Source organism: Ciconia boyciana, chromosome 9 (assembly GCF_034638445.1).
Source record: "Ciconia boyciana chromosome 9, ASM3463844v1, whole genome shotgun sequence".
NCBI lineage: Eukaryota > Metazoa > Chordata > Aves > Ciconiiformes > Ciconiidae > Ciconia > Ciconia boyciana.
In genome coordinates, this window is record NC_132942.1 from 4,260,726 (window position 1) to 4,282,934 (window position 22,209).

General features: G+C 48.2%; 1 protein-coding gene across 1 annotated transcript; it reads right to left on the bottom strand.

Annotated features, from left to right (window-relative positions):
- Window positions 1-2,289: 2,289 nt before the first annotated feature.
- On the bottom strand, window positions 2,290-10,511 carry CXCL14 (C-X-C motif chemokine ligand 14). The gene is made up of 4 exons (XM_072873647.1): window positions 10,448-10,511; window positions 9,455-9,560; window positions 4,657-4,767; window positions 2,290-2,394 (listed from the first exon to the last, which is right to left on the bottom strand). Exons 1-4 carry the CDS (start codon window positions 10,509-10,511, stop codon window positions 2,379-2,381), a joined length of 297 nt encoding a protein of 98 aa, XP_072729748.1. The 3' UTR covers window positions 2,290-2,378.
- Between the last annotated feature and the right edge of the window lie 11,698 nt (window positions 10,512-22,209).

Consider the following 22,209-nt stretch of genomic DNA (forward strand, 5'->3'; position numbering starts at 1 on the left):
GAATCAGCGAGTACCGCGTTTGGGCGACTGGAGCTGTGCCCAGCATTCCCAACGGAGCGTTAACCACCTCTTGTGCAACCAGATCAATACTTTTCCAGGAAATACATTGCCCAGTAGTCACTAAATAAGCATAAACCTTTTCTTAAAGTCTGTCGGAGTGTTGAAATCAAGTCTCCTCAAGGAAAAACTACTGGTTTTGTTAAAATGTGACTCAAGAAAGGAGAGGCGCAGCTTGGCTAGCCCACGGCTCTCGGTTTGCCCAGAGATCGGGTTCAGATGCGCAGCCTGAAGCAGCGCCTTGTGGTCGATATCCCCAGAGGTTTAATTTCTTAAATACTCGGGGATCTTTCTCAAGCTTTTTACTAATGGGCTTCTGAAGCTTGTAGCTCCATCCTTGTGCAGAATAGCAAAATACTTTTAAATCTAACAGCTCTTTCTCCTTCAGCTCTGCCAGGGTATTAGCACAGTAAATAAGTATATATAGTGTCTGTGTGCATATATATACATTTTTTTTCCTTTTTCTTCTGTCTGAACTGGAGGAAACCCTTGAGCTGAGGCCAGGCATGGCCTCTTATGTAGTATAAGACCACTGTCGCAGGAGTCGTGCCGATCTCGGCAGCAGCCCCGTGCGAAGCTGCCTTTGCACAGCTGGGAGCAGCCAGGAAGGAGAGCGATGCTGTTTGGGGAACACCAGGAGGTTTTAATGCATTTAAACTCTTGCTGGCTTTATCCTTCCTATCTGTTGCTTTCCTTTCTAGCTGGGGAGCGGTGTAGGAGCCTTGTTGGGTGCCAAGTCCCTCCCTTTGGGCAAGGGCAGAAACGGCAAAGAAAGAGGAAGGGGCGGCTCACAGGTTTTTGTTGCCTGACTTTCGTTGTACAACCTTCCCTAATCTAACCGAGATCTTTTCTAAATCACTGTGTTTTACTTGTTTTTATATGGATCCGGAGTGGCTGATTTACATTTATTTAACATAACACTAGACTAGTGGCTATAGGCGCATGGCATAGCCCTTCTTTATGTAACGAGATTCCTCAGCGTTTGGGTGAAGTCCAAAACCTAAAATGAGAAAGGGAAGTAAATTGGACTGGAATAACGTTTTCTAATTCCAGTGTCATCAAGACGCCATATCTCTAAATCAGCTTCTCTGATTCAGTGTTTTTCCCCAAACCAATTCATCCACCAAAAAAAGTTGTGGCTGGAGTTCCCTGATGGCTTAAGGAAATTTCAGAGCAATTGTCAGCTTTTTTAAATATATTTTTTATTACTTTTTTCATTTGTCTTAGAAAGAAATATGAAATCTGCATGCAACCTTCTAAATATTTCAAACATTTAAATAGCATATGATAATTTAGCAGTACAGTACATTATACAGAAAGATAATATAGGGAGACTTCCTATAGTATATTTACAAATGAAAAGGTAGTTTTGTTATTTTAAAAAGAGGAATGCACTGCTTAACATTGAAGTATTACATTCAAAATAATGAATATGTTGATTGTGACTAAAACATATATAGGTATTTATATGTTTGCCCTATCATATTTTTCATAAAAAGGTACCTTTTAAAGGCTTTTTTTTTTGTTGCTACAAATCTAGGAAATCATACACAATAGTCTTGAAGCTTACAATGTCTCAGTACTGAAGCCACAAACTTTCTGTAAGAACTTCAGGTGGAAAAAAAAAACCCCAAACATTTTCTTAGTAATAAAAATGACCCAGAAATGCTTCTAATGCATGAAACGTTAAATGGGAGATATGGTACGCTTCACCTTGCAGCAAGACCTCGAGTCCATTAAAGAAGAGGTACACAAGTGATGTTCAGACTCGTTTGACGACGTGCCGAGGGACCTCACTTCTGCAGTTACAGCCACGACATTTCAGTGGCATCTTCCCCAGCAAACTCGTCTTTGGTCCCGCTTTGCCTGGCTATGGTGGAGGCTGCGACCATGACAAACAAGCACAGCACCGAAGCTTTCCCACTGCGAAAGGGTGAGGGACACGGCTGTATAACACCTTTACAAACATTACTGTTTGTCTAATGAGCTTATAAAGCTCGATTGCAATCATAGTGAAGTATGAATGAATAACAATAAAAAAAACCCCAACCCCCCCAAACAACCTCTTTAAAACGAAAAGCATGAGTTTTCCCAATCTCAGTACAGAGCAGACGGGTATGAAATCTGAAGTGCAACAGATGCTTGTGAATCTGGAAGCCTTTTACACATGGCTATAAAATGTAAAAACTGACCCTTGGTAAAAAGTGCTTTATAATAATATAGAATTTGTGTCTTATGTCTGTGAGAGAGAAATAATCTTCTGCAGAGCCCAGTCCTACGCCAGCCAAGGGAGTCTGCTCCATTCCTCACGCTGCTTCCTCTTATTCTTCATAAACCCTAAACAGAAGGAAAGCCAAGAGCAAGAAGTTTAAACTATGAATGAAAAAACTGCCTTCCAAATAATAATAATAAAAAATTTTAATAATAAAATAATAACTCTCCCCCAAGCAACAAAAAAACAGAAGCCAGATTTTTAGCCTTTGCTTAAGTAAATCGGAAAATAAGTTGTTGACTTCAGCAGTCACTGGATTGCTATCCATAAAGCGTCTGGGAGGAGGATCGGACTTTGACACTGCTGCATCGTGCAGGCGTGCGAGGAGTAACACGCTCTGCCACGATTATCAGGATACATAGGATGAAGAAATCCACATCTGCTAATACACTTTAACCACTGGAAAATCCCTATCTCATATACAAATGCTGAAGTATATAACGAGCTGTACGTAGATAATAAATTCACAGTATCTGTTATGTTTGGAATAATATCATAAGCAGTATTATTTTTCTAGTTTACATCCTGAGAAGACCACCCGACAGGCTTGTTTGCTGAAAAATCCTTGGCTCTTTGGGGAGCATGCATGAAAGCAGTCTTCCATGGCATGGGGAAAACTAGGGGTAATGCTGTTTTGGGGAAGAGATTCATGTTTGGACTACATTTAAATGTAAATTGCATTTATATTTAAATTCCCTGGCTTTTCCTGGGGAGCAATTCGGTGGGTTTTGTACAGCTGGCACCAAAGGCACTGACAAATTGTTTATTTATTATGAGGACTTGGTTTAAATCAGGCTGTTTATAGCTGAAATAATCACCTGATGCTTCTTCAGCTGCAGTTCAGCTCGGCTGCCCTGCTTGCCCTGTTAGCAGTGTCGGGGACCTGCTGGGTGCGATGCAGGGGTGACATGCTGCAGCGGGGCGATGCCAGCGCTGGGCAAGGCAAAGCAAGGTGAAACGCTGAGGGTTGTGCTGCATCCTTTCTGCACGCCCCAGGCTGGATGCCAAAGCCGTGGGGGTGCTGGGCTCGCCATCCCTCCTCCTCTCCCTGGCAGCAGGGACAGTCCCCATCTCCTGGTTGGACTGCGGGGAAGCCTCTAGCTGACCCTTATTTTGGACCTCGGAGGAGACTGCGAGCAGCACTGTTATCTGCAGACAGGAGCTAGTCTGCAGCACATGGACCCTGGCCCTCGCAGCCTTGCACGGGGCATCCCTCCTCTCCGTCTGTTCGGGGGAACCCTGCACATTTCCAGAATGCACAAGCCTGGGGCTGAGCATCCTTCATCATCTTAGTGACGGCCTTATTTTAAAAAAAAAAAAAAAAAAAAAGGAAGGGAAGAGTGTAAATACGTGGTTATGCAACAGCCAGGGCTTCCCCACGTGCTCTGTTCATGGAGCAGCCGCAGGGAGCTGGCAGGGAGTCCGGGGAACCGGCCGAGGGGCTCAGCAGCCACCACCGCTCACAGTGCTGGGGCATTGCCTGTGCCACCGGGCACCGCGTGGCTGTGCTGGCACCCTTCGACGTGCTGAGAGATGGGGCTTGCTGCTCATTGGCCTCGTTTGAGCTCAGTTTTGGGGAACAATTTTCCCATCAGTTGAGGAGCATCAGGGTTTGGTGGGACTGTGCTGCGTGCGGAGGCTCTTTCTCGGCCATGGCTGGAGAGGCGGTAAGAGTTGGGCAGCTCCCCTTAATTACAGATAGAGACATCACCACTGACCGTCAACCATCAGGAATTCATGTTTCTCCCTCTCTCTATTCTATCTATCCATGACTGATGGCTTTAAAAAAAAAATCTTCTTGGCAAGGGAGAAGGTGGCAGAGATTCCTACCAGCAAGTTAGTGTTTTTCTGGGAATGACACACTAGTTAAAATTGGCAAATATCTGCATCATCAGATATTGACAATTTTGAGGTGGTGTGATTAAAGTGTGTGACAGGGCACTCTCTTCCCGGCTCTGCTGACTGCTTTCCTTGTGACCGTGTGAAAGTAATTTAGCTTTTCATCTTGGCTTTTTACCCATAGAAAGGAGGTGAGTGTATGTAAATAACTGAGAACATCAGCTGATGAATAGTTTAACAGAAAATAATTACTATTTATAGTCGGAACAGCCTAATCCTAAAATAGAAGTGAGGACTGCATGTGGCAGGAAAGAAATAACATCCAGAACATCCATTTATAACTGTAATTTTGGTAATGAAATACATCCTCTGTGCTGGATAGAGCATTTGCAGTGTGTGCATTTTCCTGGCCTCTGGCGGAACGCTGCTGATTGCCCAACTTGCCACCAAGATTTTCCCCCTCACCCGCTGAGCAAATTTGTACTTACCTGCCTTTCTCTTTCCATACTCTGTACCACTTCAGCAGTCTCACTGTGTTTTGGCGTTTGGGGTTTAAGCAGTGCTGCTGCTCCCCTCTCACTCGCGTCCACAGAGTCACGCTGCAAGGCAAGCGAGCACAGGTTACGGGAGTCAGGGGAAATGCCGGTCCTCCGCTCCCACTCCAGGTAAATGCCAAAATCAGTCAGGAATCCCTCACCCAGGTGGGCAGTGGAAGGGTTTTCATGCTCTGTGTTTTATGGCAGATATTTGAGTTTATTGTAATAATATTGGAGCAGATCTTCAGCTGGTATCAATCAGTGCAGTGCAATATTGTCCACAGACTTATACTAGGTTGTACCAGATGAAGACGTACCCACTGTTTTTAATCAGTGGGTTTGCTCTGCCTGTCTGTTAGATATTTTCTTTGGAGCTTAATAGCTGATTTCATTAGGGCTCATTCAGGCAACCACAAGGTCTTTGCATGAGGAGATGGTTCCCTTACACTCAACAATGCTGCATCCAAGAGAAAAGATCAGACCTGGTTCATTGATTATTTCCCGCCCCCCCCCTTTTTTTTTTAAATTTTTTTTTTTAGTAAGCAGTATCTTAAATACTTGCACATGGCAGGGTGCTTGTGTGCCCAACGGACTAGCTCTGAGCCCCAGGCGAGCAGTCCTGGGGGCTTCAGCCTCCTCTGATCACAGGCTGATCCCTCTCTCCTTGCCGGCAGCAGCGGCTTGGTGTCCCCTTTTTGTCAGGACAAGACGTGCTGGGAGGCAAAACATGGCGAAGGTCTTCCCGTCGTTTTAGGCTTGCTCCTGGAGAGCTTAGTGAAGCCATTGCTGGTTGGTCTGCCACAACCCAGGTGACACAAGAGACCTGGAACTGCTTCCCAAGAGGATGGCTTTTCAGAAACATCAAGACTGCTATCACTTCTCAGGGCTCAAAATCAAGCAGCTTTCTGGTTATTAATTTTGTGATTCAAAAAAAAAAAACCCAACGACAATTTTAATTGAAATTATTAATTTTCTGGAAATACCATCCATAAGAGGGAAACACTGTTTTCAGTTTAACTAAAACCCTATAATGGAATTATTTAAACAGTGCTAAAGACATGAGTAAAATGATGGCAGAAACCAGAAATATCTGTGCATATTGATGGGCTTCTTTTATGGTTTGGTTCAGAAAGGAGCTGTTTAGCTTCTAACACAAGAAAAAGTGCCTTGCAAACTTTCCCAGCTCACCTGCCCGGTGCAGAGGGGACATGCCTGACCAGAAGTGAAACGCTGCATATTGCCTGCATGAGCTCAGCTAAGGGTCTCACCACGTTTCACATTTCAGTGTTATACAAGCTGTTCCAATAGTTCTTTCCATTCAATTAACTTTCTTCCCTGCTCCCCTTCTCCGCTCCACCTCCATCAGGTGTGAGTTGAAGTCACAAAAAGACAGGGTGTAACCTTTGGGTTGTTTTCTGGGAGGATGTGGCCCTTTCCCAATGCGTGGGAAAGTGGTGGAAGGGCTCCAAGAGCCTCTGTGACTGCAGACATTGGAAAGGGAAGGGTCACTGCTAAAACCTGTGGATTGCCTCTGCTCCAAGGGCATTCTCAGCCAAACCCTCTGTATGTGAGAAGGAGAATTTTCCGATAGCTTTGAATGGGAGTGAACCCAAACCTTCACTGGAGGCACAAGGCATGCAAGTTTTAAGGGACTTGAGGTCGGCACAAAGTTTCTCCATCCAGCAGCCACCTTCTTGGCTGTGCTGTCTGCACTAGCTGATGCCAGAGCTTGGCTTGGATTTCTTTTCTGACAGACCATAGAGGATATTTCCAGAAAGAAAGTGATGTACAAGCTGAATCGCAGCAGGAGCAGAGCAGGAGCACCTCTGAAAAGCAGCAAGCCCTACATTTGCACCATGAGTGAAGGAGGACAATTCTGGATTCACTAGAGCCTGCAGTCTAAGGAATAGGAGATGCATGGTTTGCTTCTCAGGTGAACAACCAGAGCTTTTCTCAGGCTGAGATGTGTTGCTTTGACACCACACAGGTTTTCTGCTTTGATGCTGGAGGCTGGACAGCAGAGGAGCCGTTCCCAAGGCAGTCCCATGGTCCTCTGTGGTTCCCGTGCAGTCCTTGATGCTGTGGGCACAGGGCTGGGTGGTAGCATTTTTGGGCACTCTGAGCTGAGCTGGCCCTGCTCTTAGGGATGCTGTTCCAGCAGATGTAAGAGGACGTGCCTAAGACGAGGGGCTGTAGGAGCTGATACCCTGAGTGAGGAGTTGTCTGGATGGGCTGCAAGAAGAGGGTGAGAGGGATGGAGAAGGGACTGAAGCACCAGAGCTTACACCTCCAGTGAGCTCGCTCCAGGGGTGTGTGCTGAGCTGTCCCTTAGCTGCCCAGGGCTTGGTGGCTGGGGCCTTCACCCACGGTGTCTGAGGGTCCCTGTGCCAAAATCCTCCCCAGTATGTCCATGCCTCCAGGGCTGCAACGAGCACCCCGGGTCAGTCTGTGACCCCCAGTGCCTCGTGCCCCCACACATCTCGTCTGCAGGGATGGTGGGGCTGCACGTCTGCCTACAAACAGCCTGTCCCCAGGGCCACAAGGGTCCTGGCTCTGGTCCTTACATCCCAAGCCGGTGCAGGGACTGCCATCCACCTCGGCTGTCCCTTGAGAAAGGCTCCCAGCAGCGCCTGTTTCCCATCAGCTGTTCTCACCCCGACACATCCCCCCTCTTCGGGATGGGGCAATACGTGGAAGGGGGTTGGATCCTTTCAGGCTGAAAGAGTTAAACCTCCCTCCTATTTTCTGCTGCTTTTCCTCATTCCGGGAGACAGATACACACAGGATTACTGCTAGATGTGCCATGCATCTTGATAGGTTTTGACTAGACTGAGCACTCAGCTAGACTAGAGGACACCTCTTACCCTGTACCACAGCTCTGCTGGGGGGGTTATGGCCAAAGACAAATTCCTCCCTAAACCGCACCCCCATAGCTACTTCTTCTCTGCCAAACATCATTTATATCATGTTTCTGCTATATGAAAAGATACAAGAGCTTTTGAGGAGGGGCAGGAGGGGACCCAGCTTTGACAACTCATTTTAGATCATCACTGCAGCAACAAAAACTCAGTTGCAGGAATTTAGCTCTTCTGTGCCTTGTCCAGAGACTCCCGGATCAATTGGTTCTCAGAATATTAATTTCAGTTTGCTTTCAATGCTGACTTCAGACTGTCTTAGGGTAGCTGGAAAGGCAGCGACGGCAGCGCCTTAGCCCTGCCTGCCCTGCAGGCAGCGGCAGCAATGGGAGAGCGATGGGACAGCTCTGTCCCTGCAGCCGCTGCAAACCCAGGGAAACCCTCCGGGCTTAAGTAGCATTGCTAGGCATCTGCGTAGCTATCCAGCTGGTGCACGGCGTTCCAGCTTTCCCGACTTTCTGATTGGAAGTGAAATGTTGCATTAATGAGATCTATTTTATACCCTCCGGCCACCAGCTGCTTGCAGGCAAATGCCTGGAGTGGGATGCAAAGAGTTAGTGCTCCTCTACACCATCCTTTTGCTACTGAAAGGTCAAAGCAAACGAAGTAAAGCTGCAAGGAACTGATTCAGGCAGTGATGCTCTGCAAGCATTTTTCTGTTCAGGTCACCATCAGCTGGTTTGGGCTTCAAAGAGGTGGGTCTGATGTTCCCTGAGCTAAGCATTGCTTGGAGTGATGCTGGTGTAAATCTGGAGGAAGCCTAAGGAAGCTTGGCTCTCCATTCCTCCTCCATACGCCCTCCGCCGAGTCTGGCGAGCCATTTCTGCGTGGGCAGGATCAGGCTCCCGTGGTATCTCCTTGTTTGTGCCAGTCAGATGGGCAGGATTTGGCCCCGTGGGCATTACAGGCTGCCGGAGGTGGTATGCGGCTCGGCAGGACAGGACTCAGATCCTGCTGTTAAAGCACCTTTCTAAGATTAAGCAAATGGCAAATATTCAGTGAGGGAGCACATACGCTGGAGTAAATCAGTCCTTGGCATTCAGGGGGTGTAGCTGCTCTTGGGACCCTTTTTCCCCCTCTTAGGTGGCAGAGGGGCTCGGTGCAGTCTTCTCGGCTAATCTGCCCTTCTGGTCGTTATCCAGCCCCACGTGCTGGTTGGATGGTGCTTTGTTGGGGAATCTTAAGGTATCCAAAACAGGACAGAAAAAATGCCATATTTAAAATCTAAAAAACCCCTCCTTTTGAGCCAGCCATCAGAGATGTCAAACATCCCCGTACCTGCCTCGGTTCAATCACTACATAACTTTGAGATTTCATGGCAGCGTTGGTCACGGTTTGCAGTGAGACTGGGAGGAAAGCGTTTTCTTACGTGCTAGGTAATCCCACCGAATGCAAGGGGATGGCTCTGGTACAACGCAGGCGAAAATCTGACTCTGGTTGGGATAACTCTTCCTTGCAGAAACCACCATGGGCCGAACTCTGCTCATGTTCTTACTCTGCACGCCCCAAATAACTTGAGTAAATAGTTCTGGATTTTACGTCAGGCTGTTTGGAGTGGGATTTGTCCCTATCTTCACTTGAACTAATGATTACCCTCTTATTGCTACCTGTTCTGTAAATATTTATTTGAGCAAAAAAAATTATGTCAAAAAATGATAGCTGGGTTTTTGGTCAGAATTGCACACTTTTTTGCATGTGATACAGCAAATGACTATTCCCAGAAATTAGCATGCAAGGGCATGAGAAAAACAAAGAACAAAGAAGGAACTTGCAGTGTAAGGTAAAGCGATTCAGCTGATAGGGAAACAGAAAGCAATAAATGAAGGAAAACTTACATAATCATCTCTTCCACGCAAAAAGGGTACCTCGGTTTTATTTCCAGCTTCCGTACGTTAGAGAATCTTATTTTAGGACCTTTTCTTGAACATTTGCACTTCACGCCTACAAGAGAAAGCATTTTCTCATGTGCCTGCAAAGCCTCCTGCATACCAAGCGTCCCTTCCCCACCAGCCTATGTGCGCACACAAACTTCGGTTTGGTCTTTCAAGCCTCGGTGGGAAAAGCTGAATTTTGTAATGCTGTTGAGCTTAAAAAGAGTAATATTTTCTTTGCTATATCCCAGGAAAAGGTAGCGACTCTCTGGGAAATACGTTTTAGGGTGCGATGCGTGTTCTGAGGCTTAGTAAATACGAGAGCTTTTTAAAGTGCACCTGCTGTGATTAAATGTAATTGTATTTAACAAAAGGAAATGAAAGAGTCGGAACTCGCTTTAAACTGAGCAAGCAAACGCACATCTCGGCTACTTTCTCATTCACTCACGTCTCTCTTGGACTTTGTAGGACCTTTCAGTCATTTCTCCTCGCACGGATGCTGTGGTGCATTCGCAGCCAGACAAAAGCTGAGTGTTTTTTAACCATCATTTTTGTGCACAGCAGAAAATGCACACTGGCACACTCAGGGGAATTTGTGCTACCACATCAAATCCAGCTCTGCTCTATTTTCCCTGGGAAAACCACCCTCAGTTTCGAAGGAGATATTTGAGCTATATTCCTGAATAACGGAGAACACGGCGTGACCTCCCACACTGTGAATTGGGGCTATTTGCCTTGCAATGAAGGCACAACTTTATTGCATGTATTTTACCTCTACTCCCACCTTGAAAAAACTCGCCGCTACCTTCCCCCGCAGATACAATACCTCACTTTTCCCAACATGCAGGGGACAGCTAAATCCAACTCAAGGCTATCAGGAGGCAAATAAAAACGACTGGAAAAGCAACCCCCTGGAAAAGAGGTTTACATGGGAATAAGTGGAATAAACCAACTTACCTTCTGCGCTGGCTAAGCACATCGCGATGAACAGCAGAAGCAACGCTGCTGTCAGGAGCTTCATGGTGAGACAGCAGGTACCTAAAGAGACGCCGGGGATTTTAATGTGTTTTCTCGCTTCGGCTTCGTCCCCCAAATCCCCCCGTCCCCGGGGCTGGCTGTCGCCAGGGAGAGGACAGCAGAGAGCGGCTCCCGGCCGTGCTGCTGCCCTGGGGCTGCCTGCGCTCTGCCTGCGCTCTGCCTGCGCTCTGCCTGCGCTCTGCCTGCGCTCTGCCTGCGCTCTGCCTGCGCTCTGCCTGCTTTCCTCCCCTCGTCCTCTTTTAAAACACCTCCCGCTGCCCTGGCTCCCGGCTCATTAATATGCAGAGCAACTCCACGGCTCCCTCCGCTTCCTCAGCCCCGGCGGGGAGGGAGGGGACCGGCACCCCGCCGCCGCTCCTGCCCCGGGGGACCCCCCCTCCGCCCCGAGCGTCCCGGGGGTGGGAGCGGGGGCGATGGGGCGGCTGCTCCTGCCCAGCCGGGACATTTCTCACCAGGAGGAGCTTTGCTGGGGGGGGGGGGGGGTATTTGTGTGGCTGGGGCTGCTAGGTGGAAAAAAACCCCGCTTGCGAGCACGGAGGGAAGCCTACGCTTCGCAGAAATTCCCGTGCACCGTGGAAATAGGATTTGGAGAAATCTCACCTGGGGAGGGGTGTCACCGATGGCCTTTAGTATTATTTTCTAGCTTTAACAGGCTTCCGAAGCTAAAGGAAATCTTAGTGAATTAAATGGGGAAAAAAAATATTCCTAAGAGCATCGTTAGGTGGGTTTAGCATGTGGAATGCTTCAGGAAATAAGATCAATTTCGGGTTGCTTTAATGAACACTCCAGCAACGTTCTGCTCCGTGAAGAACAGGGTAGGAACACGCAGGAACTTCATGGATGTACATACACGTTCCCTCTCCCTTGCGGAGTCTGTTTCTGATTTCAGCAACAGCTAAAATAGCATCTTTAAAATCCAGATTCCAGATTTTTGCCTGTGTAACTGAAATGGGTGAAGATCAGAGTCGGGTCTCTAATCTCCTTCATAGTAATGTATTCAAAGCACATTGCAGATGAATGCCTCTGCTGATCCCCAGCTCATCTCAGCCCCTCTCCCAGCATACCGCTGCCCACGCTCCCCGCTCGCACACCCATCCACATTATTAAAACTGACCGAAACCAGCCATCCTGCCAGCTCAGGCAGTGCTTGGGAAGGACACGCCACACACTCCCAGCTCCGCTTGCATTTTAAGTTTCCCACATGGCTTCGTTCCTGCCGGCTCCCATTGGCAGCGGCCATCCCCGCCACGTTCCCGGCCTGGGTGTTGGCAGGCTGCGAGTACAGCCCTACCACACACAGCCTGCACGTTGCGCACAGGCAGCCCAGGCAGCTGCCTTGTTCCTGGCCCTGGGTTTCATGCGAGACGTGCTGACACGCCGGGAACAGCCTGCCTCCGCTGCCGGCTTGCCGCTGCCCTGCATGGGATGGGGGAGCAGGGGTGGGCGGCCGACGTGGCAGGGAGCTTTTGGGGTGAAAGACCTGTTCCCGGGCAGGTTTGTGCGGCTGCTACCGGTGCAATGGGGCGGGGGGGATGGTATAGCTGTTGTTATGCTTTGGGCATTTGCACTGCACAGCTCTAAACCAGCTCCTGAGGCTCCCGTTGCACCCTGCTAGGGATGTTTTGGGGTGTGTGTTATTAAATGCTAACAGGGCTAAAGAGAGAGATTTGTTCCACAGCCTGGTGATAAAAATGGGTACCTGAGGTATGGCAGATCTCAGTTCAAACCTTTGAAATTGTCATTATCCAGTTCCTTATATGAGGAAGAAAAGAAGCTGCAGGAGAGTACAAAAGGCTCATTTCAGAGTCACTGTCGGCTGGGTGGTGAAGATGCTCGCTGGGCAGCAGGGAGAGTTGGCTTAAACTCATCCACATCCCATCCAGGGCTGTAATCCTCCCCTGCTGCGGCTCGGGGTAATTCCCTCCTTGCAGCCTCCTCTCCACTGTGTGCAGGAACAGCCTTGGGGGGCACTGTGGGAAGGGAAAGCCATTTTCTGTCCCCCTCTGCTAATAAAAATTTGGGTGCAGCTTTAGCTGACGGCAATTTGAACATTCCTGCAACCAGGAAACTCATGTGCAGACTGGAGAAAAATTGAAGGAAATTCTTGAGCTTTCCAAAAGCAAATCCCCTCTTCTTGTATGACTCTTATTTATGTTGAAAGAGCCAAGCTTATTAGCTATTGAATAAGAAAAGTGCTGCTTTAATTCCAATTTACATGTAGAAATGAATGTATTTGAGGTGTGTGTGTAAATACGGTAACTGCTCACTGTGCGCCCGAGCAGTCCGGTGTCTTTATGCCAAGCGCTGGCTTTGATAGTAATTATTTCTGAGAGCTCAAAGGTGTCTCTTGCCTGGTGTGACAGATTTTGGTGGCCATGTACAGCTGTCTCTGACACCTGCTCTATCTCAAAATGATGATCACGGAAGAGGAAGAAGTTTTAGCAAAGGATTTGAGGGCAAGGAAATGTATATGGAATTCACCGCAGCCTGCCCCAAAAGAAAACCTGATAATCCACATATATTTTCATTGTGCAAGTATAAGCCAAGCGGCTCAGCATATGCTGGTGCTTCGTGTGCCTGCGGTATCTCCAGCAGGTCTGCTAAGACTCAGCAAACGTGTTTCGGCAAGCAGCCGGTGTTTCACGCGGCTGGGGAGGGCTGCGCTGGGCGAGCCGCGGGGTGAGTGCTGGTCGAAGCATCCATTTCAGCCCTCACAAAGCTGCCCGATCGCATCGTAATTAATCAGGGCTTGGGTTTTGCCCCCCACAAAAGGAGTGTTTCAGACCAGGCGTAGTCATCAAGGTCTAGCTGTTGTCCTCAGCTCTGCAGATGGGACGTGCTCAGAGAGCCGTGCCGGTCCCCGAGGGAGCATAACCATACCTGTGCACATAGCGTACCACCCGCTTTGTCCAGCTAATTAGAGGGGCATTGTCGCTGGTGAAAGGTCTGTCGTTACATCTCATTAACTATTCTTTTCAGGTCTCTGTACCCAGCATAAGGCTTCCTGGCAAACCAAGGGTGAAGCCTGGCTTTGCCTCTGAGGGTAAGACCTGGTGGGACCAGCGGTGATTTGCCACCCCCAGGAGGGTGGTTTGCAGCATGGAGGGTGGGGATGAGTGGTTTTCTCCTCCTAAAATAAGAGAGAAGAGTTTTAGCAACAGGATTATCATTCAAAGCAAAATCTTCACCAAGTTTGGCCACCGGGAAGTAGAAATGTTTCATGCTGAGCACAACATGTAGCTGAGCTGGAGCAAAACATTTGTGCTCTAAGACACGGAGACAAACCCCAGACACACACTGCCATCCTGGAGGCCTTTCGAAGCAGGAGCTATCGGAACAGAGCGGCTCACCCCCAAAATAAATAGTGTCAGCGTGAAAATGGGAGGGCTCCAAACTAGCCCTTGTGTCTGCCAGTGCAAGGGCACAAGATTTGGACAGGGTCTGCGCCCCAACCCGCCCTGGGGTGAGGCTTTTCCTCCTGCTGAGGGTGCACATAACATCCTGACCCACCACACAGAGAGGGTCCCTTAGATATTTCTCTGCATCCCAGGGACCAGAAGATACACTATTACAATCGTTACCATTATTAGAAATATTTCAGTATTGCTTGGTTTCGGTTACGCTGGTTGTTTCGAGTGCAGAGTGAGCTACGATTTGGATTAACTCTCCTTCAAAATGTCACAGCCTTTCATACAAGGAAGATGAAGATGCCAGTCATGGTGAGAAATCTTTGTAAAATGGCCATGAAACTGAAGGTACTTATTGCTGTGGAAGCAAATTGATGCTAATGGCTAATCTGAGTTTAATGTATAAGAATATCCCAATCAGTCCGCCGAGGAGAAGATTAAGCATTTGAAGTGACGTGACATAATCTCTGCATATTGTGTCAGGAATTTGGGAGAGGAATTAGACTTAGATGCTCACTTTCAGTGTTAAGGTGGAGATGCACAGATTCAATGTATGTTGTATGTATCTTTTCTTTCTTGGGTGCCACACTTCGGTTTTTATGCCTTTCTGGTGTTGTAACCTTTTTGTGTCCGGCACCAGAAGCAATGTGTTATATGGGAGAGATTGTGTGAGCCTCCTGCAGTGCACAGGCCCTCAGCCCTTGCAACAGAGCAAATATAAAACTCAATCCCAAGATTGAAGTGAGGGGAGAATTGCCTCAGATTTCGGGAGGGTGTTGCAAGCCTGCTCCCGCCGTGCCGTCCTTAGTCAGCAGAGGCTGTGGTCAAGTCCGTGTTTTCACCTTTAGCTCTAAATGGCCTTTTTCTTCCCTCAATAGCCCTGAACAGTAGTTGTGTCATCCTTGCATGTGTTTATCTATCGTAAGTTGAAAGTCAAAGCTTCGGATTTCGTCTTTGGTCTCTGGAAATATGAAACATATTTCAGGGAAAACAGCTGTGTTCTGTTCTGTGGAATTTCACAACGGATGAATTCTGCAAAATAAGGCTTGTATTGTTGTTGCAGTCGCTGCTTTCTTTTGATATTTTCTTTTTATTTTTATTTCCATGATGAGATTAAATTCTAGACACTGCTCCTTCTCTTGGGAATAGTTTTAAGGCAGCTCTCTTCATAGACCTAAATTATTCACCAAGAAGGATTTTTTGCTGAGACGAGAATGAGTAGGTCGGATCCAGGACTGTTGTCAGGGCTTGGAGCTCTTTGAAGCTCTTTGTCATGAATCATTAAAAAGGGCTGCAATAACATGGCAAAACGGAGAACTGACTCTTTGTGTAGGTGATCTGAGAGTTGCCTTTAGATATGCACAAAAGGATTAATCCCACCTGTGGCTTTTTACGTTGAGAAAATAGTAAGTTGTGTTTAATTTCCTACTGACTCATTTCCTTGCGTGCTACAACTTACTGTTGGTTTTCATGTGCAAGTACAGTTTACACTTTATACAATTTTCTTAATAGGCATCTAACCTGAGAATGGTTGTCGGTATTTATTTTGCGCTTAATCATGCAGCGAGTTCGATGGCTTTTTTGCTCTCCACCCCGACGCTTGCTATAGTGTAGAGGGAATAATGCAAAGGAAAGAAAGGCAATTTGTTTGATCTGACGCGCTCACGTTCCTGATAGTGCCGGCCAAAGCCCTGAGAAGTCTCCGTGGTGGTGGGTGGGGTGGGAGCTCCTCGGGATGGGGGGTCCTGCCCTTGTTGTTGTGTTTTCCCTTTCCTGATTGTTTTTTAATCCTTGATCTTGGGCTGAGAGGATGCTGTGTTACTCCCCAGACGTACAGTAGGGACATTACACCGGCTGAATAACACAAGGGCAATTGGATGGAAAAACCTTTCTTATTGTCCCAGGATTGGAACCATATTGTGCCGTCCTGATTGGCTCATCACATCTCTTTTTGTGTGGGGGTAGTTTTGGGTAATCTGTGGGTGCCAGCTTTTCAGATGAAAGGCTTTTGGGATAGAATAGGGTGTTACTGTATGTAATAAACTACTGGCAGCCTCTCCCTGGGCTATTAATGCCACTTCTCTGAAAAGAAGTGGCTCCGCTGACAACCCATCCACATTCAAAAGCCTGGGGAATCTGAAAAGTGAACCACAAGGTGGTTTATTTTTGCAAGAGAATAGGACCAAATGAGATCAGCACCCGAATAAGTTTCTAATCCAGTCCCAGGTGAGCTCTTACCGAGATGGAGGGCTGTGGCAGCAAGAACCACAAACGTTCAGGCACGAGAAAATCCATTCCCGGCACTTCTCCCTTTCACAGCTCGGCAGAGCTGGGCATAACTTCAAACCCTTTCAGGGACGGCAGGAACATGGTTCAGCATCTGCCATGGGGACTCAGCACATCCACCTTCAGCACTGGTCCCCGTCAGGTGAGAGTCCCTGGGGAGAGCTGGCAAGCACGAGCCTGCTGCAGGTGCCCATGTTGCAATGGTTTTACGGGCCTTAATTCAAGGAAACTGAGATTGTGGGGGAGAGGGCAGCGATGCTTTGAACCGTTTGTGGGGTAAGGGACTATTTACCGTGAGTTACAGCGGCAGGAATAGTGCCCATGTGCCCTGCTGGCACCCTGGACGGGAGGTGCGGTGCCTGGTGGCCGACAGCCACTGCAGCAGTGACAGCCCGGTGACAGCCCTGTGCTGGCGGATGCGGTGGCAGGGACGCATTTGCAGCTGTTGGAGGTCTTTTGCAAAGTTCTGGAGGTGTGGGGCTTTTCTGTTGTCTTTTAGGAGGGCTTTTGCATCAAAAAGATGAAGACATAAAATGTTTGATACATGCAAAACTGCAGAAGCAGAACCATGCAGTGGGAGTCAGGTCCACCCCACTGCTGCCCTCCCTGCCTGCCCGCTGCCTGCCTGCTGCCTGCACTCCTCCCCTTGCTGGAGGCCCATCCAGGTCTTCCCCACGCTCTGCACCTCTCCGCAGGTTCCCCACCGGCACAAAACCCCTTTGCAAGGCCACGCTGTGCCGTCTCTGTGCCAGGAGCACCTCATGGCCTGGTCCATGACCTGGCTGGTGGCATGCAGGCAGGGAGGTGCCCTGGGGACCCCGCATACGAGGGAATGGCTAGGAAGGGGATGACTTCCCTGCTAGGAAGAGGCAATGATTACCGCGATGTGTTTTATGGTTTTTCTGTCTCTGGTGGCTCCTGGCTTCTTTTTTTGGACTTGTGGCTTCACGTTTCCAAAAAAAACCCACCCCAAAACTCTGTGAGTGTGTGAATGCAGCACTCAACGGAGGGTCTCCTCTGCAGACTTTGGGAGGTTTCTTTATGAGCTTGCTCCAGGGTAACTGCGAGCTGTTTACACTTGCCCAGTAACCACAGCAACGCAACTCCCCAGAACTGAGAATTAAAGCCATTAGATAAAAATGCCCATAATTTAGAGTGATTAAATATGGAGGTAAATCATCTCCCGGCATCTCCTGTGATGGCAGGCAGACGAAGCGTGCAGGAGTGCCTGTGGTGCAATGGGAGTGGGTGCATGCAGCTGCGGGAGTGCCAGGACCAAGCACCGCAGCGGCACTGAGTCTGGCTTGGGCACGAAGCCACAGCATCTGTAGGTGCCTACGGGGCTCTGCAGGATTTCTCCCACCTCTTTAGTGCTTTCTGTAATGTGCAAAAAGCCCTTGCAAGCTTAATGAAGCCCCATCTCCTGCAGACAGGATGGGTGCTCCCCACCTCTGTTCGTTTTCTGCTGAGCTGTCTGTTAGTAATGATGGGAATGTTTCATATGCTGATTCCCCCCCTCCTCGCCTTGGGATAGAAAACATATGTAATGTCTTTAAAAATAAATAAAATGAATGACCTAACAATGCAGGCTTTGAATATTTGATGGAAGATTAGTAGGCTGCAATCAATCATAAAATGAGTTTTTTCTTCTGAGTAATAAATATGTTAATTATTTTATCTACTCAGATGAAAGCTTAATTACGATAGCACTTGGGGGGGGGAGTTTATAGTTGTTATTCCCATTTTTCCTAAGAAAATCAGTTCATTCTGCAAATAAAGCAACTGACATTTGTGCAAGTAAACCAAGCGGCGTTCCTGCCGGCACAGCCCAAACCTGGCTGCGGTGAAGGCTCTTCTCTCTGCATCTTCCCCCTCCCGCTGTCTGGAGGGCTCTGCAGCATCCCCTTTCCCAATTTAACTGGGCTCTGCACATCTCCCAGCAGCGGTATAATTGGTAAGGACTTGGTGGAGAGTGCCTCATTGCTCTGAGCCATTCTCATGCTGGATTTGCCCACTTTCTGCAGGTTTTCCACCTGGTTGCATGCTCAGGTGTGACTCCTCCACATCACCCATGTCTCCTTCATGTGCGGTGTGGGTGGGCTGCAAAAAAGCCAGGCCAAGCACTCCACATCCCAATTTGCCAGCAAATACTCTTAAGTCCATCACTCCCTAAAAGCACGGTGGTTTGTCCAGGATTGTGGATGATCACAGGGTGAGAACGGGGAGGGAAACAGCAAGTGCCACTGTGCAGCATCCCCCTCCGCTCTGCACCCCAGGCTACCCCCTCCTGCTTGGCCGGTGCTGAGGGTACCTGCACCAAGAATAGCTAAAGCACAGAAAATTCACGCTCTGCTTTACTGCACTGCCATATCCCTGAGTAGGTAGATGTGAACTTTTCATTTTTTTAATTAATAATCCAAAAAATCACACAAGGATGGCACATTGGTGTAGAAGCACTGTTTTTTGTTGTTGAAATTAAATGAGAAATCAGCTAGAGAACAAGACAGGGGTGATAAAATCCATAAATGCCAAACACAACGATGTCGTGGGGCTGCACATCAGCAGTGGGACTGGGACAGGGACTGGCAAACTGGTGGTGCAGCCTCTGCGAGCTGTGAGCTGCCTTAGGTGTCTCCCTCAAATTCAGGGCTTCGCCGCTTTCACTTTCAGGGACAAAAATATGTCCGGCTCATGATTCTTTCCAAAGGCCTTTGGCAGCCTCTCCTGGCAGTTGGCTGTTTCTGAAAAGGCAGGCAGTTGTTGCTAAAGCGATTTGGAAGCAGAAGTGGTGCTCTGGAGCCCTAACGCTGCAGGAGAGGGTTAGTGCCCGAGGTTGTCCCCGGTGAGGATGGGGCTGGCTTCGTGCTAGCAGCTCACTGTTGAAAGAAGAAGCCGGGAGGCTCACGGGCATGCAGTACCCCTCTCTCCTTCCCTTCGTCCCCTGTGTCAGAGCATAGCTCTGTCCCCAGGAAGATTTTGGAGAAACCTGGTGTAATCAGACACAGCCACTGCATCTTGGTCCCAACCTTCTACGTGTGACAACCAGCCCCCAAATGGGGGACGGCCTTGCTCCCCAAATGGGGCTAATGCAGCTAACCAAAGCCACAGTAACACAGCTAAACAACTGACAGGGGGTTGCACAAACTAGAAAAGTCCAAAAGTAGCCAGTGATGCAGAGATGCTTAGCAGCCATCACTTCTTTGGGTACATGCTAAGGATTATGCAAGTATATGTCCCATTCTGAGAGCTCCCCACATCTCAGTGGCTTGAAAGAGAAGTTTCAGAGCAGCTGAATTTTATAGAAGTGGACATGGCTTTATGGATGCTCTCTGAGATTAGGGTACCTAAGAGTTAATGTGAATTTCAATCAAGAAGACATTAAGAAGGGCAGAGGGAAAACAGATTAGCTGTCCTCTTGCCTTGGTCTATAAGATGAGACAATGAGAGAATGTGATGACATCAATGGAAAAATAAAAGGAAATGAGAAATCAAAGGAAATGCTCCTTTACAGGTTATTTCATATGGTGAATTGGGAAATTTTCCCTTCAGGGGATCAAATGTTCTTTTATATTTTTAACAGAGCTGGATAACTCGTGTCTGCAAAGATGAAACCCGTGATGGAGGCTGATCCCCTGCTGGGATTCAAAAGGAAACGATCCATTTCAGGTACAAGCGGTGGGATGCTACTGGATGTCCCCTCCCTTGGCGCTCTTCAGAAACCATGCAGAGCCATGGCATCTGCCAGACTGCGGCTTCCCGCAGGGGTCGAGGTCAGGGTTATTAGAGCTGTGAGTCCAGGCACATGATAACAGCTACATCAACTGATCAATACCAGCATCTCAGAGAGGCTAAGCTGCACACACCTTCCTTCTCCAGGCCCGTTATAACAAAGCAGTGTTGCAGATGCTCAAAACCAAGATAGAGAAAAGGATCTCCATCCTTCCCTTTCAACATTTTTGTAATGCTTCTGGAGTCACAGTCCTCATGCCTTTAAACAGACCCTTTCTGGGACTGTGGGCTTTGGCATTTCGTGTCCTAACCGACTTGCCCTCAGAGAAAGAAGTACTTTCCATGAGGCCTCACCCCCAGCAGTAGCTCTGGTCCCCACATTTCCCTGGAGGCCAGATGTGGTCTTGTTTCTTCTTCTTTTAAAGCAGATTGCTGTGCCCACTCCATAGCTCTGGGGCATTGCTGTGCTGTGCATGTGTCGTAAACTCCCACAGCTGCTTCGGCAGCCACCAAACCTCTGCCCAGCTGGAAATCGATGTGAAAAGTCTTGCACTGGAGACTGAAAAAATAATCTCCATGTTCTCGGGTAAAAGGGTGGTTGCCCTGTCCTTTTGGCACTGGCAGTCAGTGGTTGGTGATCGGCTCCAGACAGCACTGGCCTCCCATGAGCGAAGATTCAAAGTTCTTGAAGCCACATGCTGCTGCCAAAGCCACCTCCGCTCCGTGTGAGCACAAACAGCTTGGTTTTGCTCGAGCCCTGGTGTAGCCCGAGCTCAGATGTACAAACCCTGGTCTGAAGTCTCGACCAGCTGGCTGGTAGTGGGCAAGTGCTGCCGGAGGCCAAAATGAATGATTTATCTTTGTGCTACTGTCATAGTTTCTTAAGACTGAGGTCTCTCTAATTAACTCCTTCACCTTCATAAATTCTTCATTAGGATTTGTATCTCTGGTGCTTTGCACATGTTTGCCAGTGATATCAGCTAGATTAGGCATGGTTTCCCTTCCAGGCATCTTGCTGAGCTATTCTTTCCCCTTAGCAATGACTTTGGCTGTGCCAAGCAGCATCTCTTCCCCTTGCCATAGTGAACTTTTGATAGATACGGCACTTTGATGCGCAGGAGACACATTTTAGCAGTAAGAACACCTCGACTTCAACAACAGGCAGTTAAAGCTCCAAAACTGAAACTCCCCACAAATGCAGAGAACAACACTAAAAAGCTTTTAAACAGCATCGCTCTCTGTGTCTGCGAGCGGTGGGTGCCAGCAGAAAGGAGGCCAGCTCCAAACAATCCCAGCCTTGCCCCACGCTCTGCTTCCAGCATTTGAATGTGTTTTGTTTTGATATCTTATACTTGGGAGATTCTGTTCTCTCTAATTGCATTTAGTGCCTGGCTTGGGAAAGGCTGTTCTGCTGCGAATGCAGCTGTGCCCCTGCTCCCTGCGCAGCCCACCCCTTCACTCCAAAGCTGTCAGGTGGGACGACTGCCTTGCGGGGTCTGTTTTTGCCAAGGAGACGTTGAAATTATTGGCCGGTTCTTCAAAGATCTGCAGCGGCTCTTGATGTTCCTCACCGGAGCAGGGCAGCGGAAGAAAGTCGCCTGGGAAACGCTCTCCGGAAGTGAAAATTGAATTCTGTAATGCTCTTGAATAGCAAAATACAGTTTCTAAGTATGAGAAGCAGCCCACACAGCCTTTAAACATGTTTGTACCCAAACAAACCCACGTTGTACCCAGCGTGCTAATTTCTTTAGCACGTAAATAGCTCCAAGTAAGCTATTGGGTAAGGCTGGCTGCAGAAAGAAGAAAACCAGGGTAGGTTTGCCTTTCCCACAACACTAGCCTAATCTTGTATCCATGATCATGCTAGTTGGTCAGGAGGGTTATATCAGCCAAGAACATAATTACTAATTTGACTTGTATGTGTAGGACAGGGTGGCCTTGTTTTTCTGAAGAAGCTCTTAAAATGGCCCAGTTCAAGCTCAGTGGCCATTTCCCCTCTTCCCTTCACGCTCATAATTATGTTCAAGGGTATTTCCAGTTACGCTGAGTTTCTCAGAAATTTCTCTTTTGTTTCTTTTGTAAACTCTGGACGCAGCAGCAGCAGACAGCTGAGGATATAGCACACCAATGTCACTTTTAAAGCCTCTTACATTAACTTTCATACACCTCTGGGCCTGCCTCTGTCCACTGAGTATAACTAACATCAGGGATTTCCATTCCAGCCCTTTACTTCATCCCCGGCCTTGTGTGTAATTTGGT

Bases quoted from the DNA above. Each gene is read 5' to 3' on its own strand.
- CXCL14 (XM_072873647.1), bottom strand. From the start codon at position 10,511: ATGAAGCTCCTGACAGCAGCGTTGCTTCTGCTGTTCATCGCGATGTGC. The intron at 9,561-10,447 runs GTAAGTTGGTTT...TTTCTCTTGTAG, and splicing joins GTGCTTAGCCAGCGCAGAAG to GCGTGAAGTGCAAATGTTCA. The intron at 4,768-9,454 runs GTAAGTTTTCCT...CTTGCCTTGCAG, and splicing joins TGCGTGGAAGAGATGATTAT to CGTGACTCTGTGGACGCGAG.